At 45.8% G+C, this 5,716-nt stretch overlaps 1 protein-coding gene across 1 annotated transcript; it reads right to left on the bottom strand.

Annotated features, from left to right (window-relative positions):
- Positions 1 to 1,686: 1,686 nt before the first annotated feature.
- LOC124697015 (AP2-like ethylene-responsive transcription factor CRL5) lies at positions 1,687 to 5,403 on the bottom strand. The gene is made up of 9 exons (XM_047229660.1): positions 5,091 to 5,403; positions 4,432 to 4,975; positions 3,748 to 3,830; positions 3,608 to 3,616; positions 3,395 to 3,483; positions 3,234 to 3,307; positions 3,099 to 3,149; positions 2,917 to 2,993; positions 1,687 to 2,327 (listed from the first exon to the last, which is right to left on the bottom strand). Exons 1-9 carry the CDS (start codon positions 5,398 to 5,400, stop codon positions 1,687 to 1,689), a joined length of 1,878 nt encoding a protein of 625 aa, XP_047085616.1. The 5' UTR covers positions 5,401 to 5,403.
- Positions 5,404 to 5,716: the final 313 nt, after the last annotated feature.

Here is a 5,716-nt window from a genome sequence, read left to right as displayed (position 1 = left end):
CATGACTAGATCTCCTAATTTTTTTGCATGTCATACACTTGGTCATATTATTGCATTTTGATGAGGATCAACGATCCATAGGGGTTTTAGGCCCAATCTTTCACGATGAACCAAATAACCAGCAGCTAGGTAATTCTATTAATCCAAGATCAATCACAAAACCCGAAGACTTCAAATGTTTAAATTGATTGGAATCAACTCCCACGCACGACACATCAGATCCTCAAGATCCGCAAGCAAACACAAAGATATGCGCTCCCAAACATTGGGTTGTTTTTTACGTATCTTTTATCTTGAAAATTCAACCTAAGATACGTATGGCCGCAGCCAAAACCCTTTATAGGGTGACTCGAACGAAACTGAGGTGAGACATGCCCCACGCCACAAGTGAAGCCCAAATGGCTGAACTAAAAATGTATTTAGATAGGCCCAAAATACTAACTCACGAAAATGAACCCAAACTAGATATTAAAACATGGCATGCTGAAATAAAAATAGAACATCTAAATATCTTTGGTTGCGGCTCCATGGCCAAAACGAAGGAAGTTGGGCTTCACCTCATCTTCAAGAGATACTTCAACACAGAAAAGTTCAAATTTTATAATATATGGAGGTGATGAAATAGAAGGAGTAATAAATATCCTCTCCTCATCACATCTCTTACTCCCAGAGGACCGGCAGGAGTTTATCTTTGGTTGGGCTGCCCGGCAGCTGTTTTCTAACAAAATTCTCAATACATAGCTGGTTTTTGTTCCTTCTATTTGAATGGTTGATAAATAATATTCATCAACCTAGTGAAAAGACAATGTGCATTCAGTTTTTTTTTTTTGGAATAGTGTGCATTCAGTTGATGCAGAAGCGGGGGGTTTTACTCCCCTCTTCAAAAAAATAAAAATAAATTTAACAAGTGAATCGATTTGGACACGTCAGCTAGCTCAGTTCCGATTCCATAAACCATTTCCTTTTCTTGAGACGGCCCGGCCCCTTCCATGCATGTCTGTATTGTTTAGAGCCATACATGATACATGTCATACTACTCTAAGGAGCTTACATAAAAAGAGGCTCAATGAAAGTAAGAACACTACTACTACTACTCTAAGGAGCTGTTTTCTAACAAAATTCTCAATACATAGCTGGTTTTTGTTCCTTCTATTTGAATGGTTGATAAATAATATTCATCAACCTAGTAAAAAGACAGTGTGCATTCAGTCTTCTTTTTGGGAACAGTGTGCATTCAGTTGATGCAGAAGCGGGGGGGGGGGGGGGGTTACTCCCCTCTTCAAAAAAATAAAAAAAACTTAACAAGTGAATCGATTTGGACACGTCAGCTAGCTCAGTTCCGATTCCATAAACCATTTCCTTTTCTTGAGACAGCCCGGCCCCTTCCATGCATGTCTGTATTGTTTAGAGCCATACATGATACATGTCATACTACTCTAAGGAGCTTACATAAAAAGAGGCTCAATGAAAGTAAGAACACTACTACTACTACTACTACAAGTGGGTGAGCTAGAGACTAATGCCTGCTTCTCCTACGTACCACTACACCACCTTCATGATAACCAATTAACCAGTCTTGCCATCCTAGCTAACTTACGTTTCAAGAGAAACAGATGGTACTAATCCTGCCTCAGTTCAAAGCACATGCCCAATGACAGCAGGACTGAGCAGCAACGAGGTAAATGGCTATGCATCGGTCCAGGCAGCATATACCGGCATTTGAGGGATGGAATTCGGGGTCATCAACGCGTGCGTGGTGCTTGGTGCCGGCATGGCCATCCAGGGGCTCATGGTGGCAAGGCTGACGGCGTTGGGATGCCTGGCGTAAAGCATGGCGAGGCTCAACCGCTCGGGGCTCCCCTCCCTCGAGTTGCTGAGGCTGGTCACCAGGGAAGACGAGTTGGAGTAGTTGACGCCGCCGCTGGTCTTGCCCGACGCGTCGATGTCATGCGCCGGCGCCGCAGACTCGACGTCGAACCCGGCAATGCTGTGCAGGGACGAGCGAGGGTCACCCATGGTGGCCTTCCGGAGGTCGGTCACTTCGGTGCACGCTGCAGCTTCCTGCGGTGTTCCATGGAGCACCATCCTCCAGACGCCGGTGTCCGTGGAGTTTCCTTCGGCAGGGTTGAGCTCCCTGCCGCCATTGTTCAAGGCAGGTGCTGGTTCGACCGCCTTAACCTTACGAGCTTCGTCCCCAGGCAGCAGGGAGCTGCTTTCCATGATCTTGTCGACATCGTACCTGGTTATGTCGAAGTTCGTCACAGCGTTCAAGCCGCGGAATTTGATAGCCGCTACGTCATAGGCCTCAGCTGCTTCTTCTTGAGTAGCTGGAAGTAGATTCAGTACAATGTTGGTAAGATCTCCTAACATGTGAAATGGTAATGCGATACTCCCTACTTTAGAAGGCGTTCTTGTTACAAACTTTCTTGTTTACTATACATTCGGTCATTCAGAAACCAAGGTAGATTCCTCCTGTAAAGTACAATTTCCGATCTGATTGCTTTTTACATAGAGCTAGTGTGATTGATTTTTCAGTCCAAGGGAGTATTCAAAACGGTCAACCGATAACTTTGTTCAGAGGCCACAGCCTTATGAAAAGCACAAAACATCTGGAAAAGCAAAGAATGATCAGGGAAGGATGCATTCCAGTTGCAGATGCACCCCGGGGACTAAAGTTGGATCCTAAAGCAATGCACAAAACTAGAGGTTAACAGTAAAAGCTTCTGTTGGATGTCTATCTTCTCTAGCAAATCAACTTTGACGCGACAATTAGCATAGCATCGATAGTTGCACTCCTAAAAGGATTGGCAGTTACTTAAGATTAGCACTAAAAGCTTCTTCCACTTATGCGCGACAAGTTACTTTGTGAAAAAACAGACTTTGCTTATTGAAACCAGGCAGAGATTTCGTTCTTACTGAATGTGCCGAGATACAAGTCTTTGTTCCCAGCAACCCTGCCAATCCGAGCTTGCCACCTTCCATGTTGATGATGCCTGAAATGCCATTCCCATGCATTAATATATTTTCTGGACCAATATATTGAGATTGTTTCTACATGCAATATTTTCTCAAATGAGGAAAATCTGCAGGCTTCTTACCTCGTTACTCCTCGGTAGATCGAAGCACCACGAGAAAACCCACTGCTTCGCCTGCCAGCATCAGAAACTTATTAGAGAATCTATGAATCAAAAAATGATCTTAGAGTGAAAGAAAAATGAATGTACTCTCTTTACCTTCTCAAGTGTGCAACAAATTCCTGCCTTGTCATGCTTTTCATCTCCTCGACCTCCTGTCGATAATTTTCTAGCTGCAAAACTCATCACATTAGACCACATTACAGAAATTGACATCGATGTTTTAGTTTCCATGGACCAAGCCATGTTGTCATCAATACCGGGAAATTGGTGTGCGTTGATGTCCCCCAATATTTCAGAGCGGCCAGATCATAAGCCCTGGCAGCCTTGTCTTCATTGTCATAACCACCTAGACCACATGAACAATAAGTCAGGAACTTAGACAAAGCTTCATACAAGTACTGTGACAAAAATGGAGTTTTTTGTTTTGTTTTTTGAAACGGAACAAAACTGGAATATGAAGCCATTGTTACCTAGATAAACTGAAAGAAGTGATGTTTTCCAGTGATGTTAACCCAGAGATGGCAATATACAAAAACAAAATCATGTCAGATGGAGTTTAAGGCAATGAATAAGATCTGATACAGTCTGTGTTAGAAGTTCAGCTATCAACCTTGTCTCCCTTTCCTTGTCTGCCCATCCTTTTTGCAACTGTTGTCCCACAGGTGGGCTTCATATCTCCCAGTCCACCTGTGCCTGCTCCAGTGAATCAAACACACACAAACCTTGGTCATTCGATATAAAAAATGTGAGGCAAGATGAATCAGGTGATTTGGTAAAAAAAAACAGAAGAGTAGATGGATTGTTTCATTAATACGATACTGAAGAAGTGAAGATGCATCAGAGGCAACAGATGGGCTCAGGCTTTTGATCTTGTGGAATGGAACAAAGCATATTATGAGAGAATAAATCGAACTATTCCAGGGCATTAAATTGTTTTGAAACACATAGTGAGTAGGTACCCTACTAAATAACAAGAACAGCAGATTCATCAGAGGAAGACAGGAGACATCAATGCTGCTAACCAGGACAAAATCACAGGGCAAAAATAAGGCTACAACAGAGTAGTACTAGTACATCTATATATTCCAAATGAACCAGGAATCAGTCAGCAATAGTTTATTTGCACAAGATAAGAAATGTAAGATTAACAATGCCAAATGATCAAAATGCCCCCCAAGCAGGAGTGCAGGACACATACAAACTACATACCCAACACCAATAGAACTACAAAATGCATAAGCAAGATGAGATCGTCCGTGAATCCAGAAGTTAAATCTTTGTATAAGCAACTAACCTGGTGACGCCCCTATACTGGGAGGTCCTCTGCCCAAACGTGTCAATGGACTTGCGGTGCACGGGCTGCTTTTGGCTTCCCTTACCCGTGCCCCTCTTCTTCCCCACACACTGCAACTCCCCACCGCCATTACTGCCTCCCTGGGAAGCAGCGGCAGCAGCGACCACGGCCATCTGATGCTGCTGCTGCGGAGCTGCGCTGACGCAACTGCTGGACTGGGACCCTGGGCTCATGGACAGGCTCAGCGGCTGCATACCCGCGTTGCTGTAGCAAGAGGCGCCATAGTTGTTGACGAGGTGGTTCTTGGCCGCGGCCATTGCCTCATCCATCGGCGCCGTGGCCTCTTGGTACATCGCCTCTGCTTCCGTCAAATCCTGGAAGTTGTAGGGGGCTAGCTGCTGATGGTGCTGCTGGTAACTCCTGCTCATTGCCTCCTCTTGTTGGCCCTGCTGCTGGTTGCTGTAGTAGGTTGCCGTGTCGTGGCCATCGCCATTGCCGCCGCCCAAGAAGTCCTCGAGCTTCGGCGAGGACGACGGCATCATGCCTACTTGATGGCAAGAAAGGTTAACACCAAGGTTAAAAAGGCCTACTTAACTTCATTGCAAGTTGAAAGAAAGGGAACCAAGAAGATAGAGGGAGAAGTGCAACAGTAAGCACACCTTCCATGATGCACAGTGAGCCATCGGATGTGATGGGCATGCCGGGGTGGTGAGAGTAGTAGACGCCGGCAGTGCTGGTGCCATCACCATAGGCGCCGCCGACGTAGTAGTATCCAGGAGGGGGAGCGGCCATTTGCGCAGGAGGGGAGAAGAGGAAGTTGCAGGTCGCGGCGTTGCTGTGAGAACCGGACATCGCACTAGCGCTAGCAGGCGGCGGAGGCTGAGCGTGGTCGGTTTCGGAAGAGGAGGGCACCTCCATTCCCATGTGAGGGGAAAGGGAGAAGCCTAACCAGCTGCCGCCGCTAGCCATTGCTCTGATCAACAAACGCAAACGGAAACACTTCTTGCTTTGCTTTACTCTTGGCTCTACTACTTACACTGGGCACTACCCTTGTGCGACAACGCCGTCCATGTAAGAGCTAGTAGTAAAAGAGAAGTGAACTACGAGGAAGACGTGAGGAGGGACCCGTGAACTGAGCAAAAGGAATGAGAGGGAGCGGGCCAAAGCAAAGCAAAGCGGTGGATAAGTACCACTCTCCCAACCCCTAACCTAATGAAATGTGAGGCCGAGGATATAAAATCTAGGAAGAGGCATGTGTGTTCTTGGTCTCCCCATACCTCTCCAT

This window comes from Lolium rigidum, chromosome 3 (assembly GCF_022539505.1).
Source record: "Lolium rigidum isolate FL_2022 chromosome 3, APGP_CSIRO_Lrig_0.1, whole genome shotgun sequence".
Classification (NCBI taxonomy): Eukaryota; Viridiplantae; Streptophyta; class Magnoliopsida; order Poales; family Poaceae; genus Lolium; species Lolium rigidum.
Note: the sequence above shows the minus strand (reverse complement) of the source record. Positions and strands in the feature narration are given on the sequence as shown.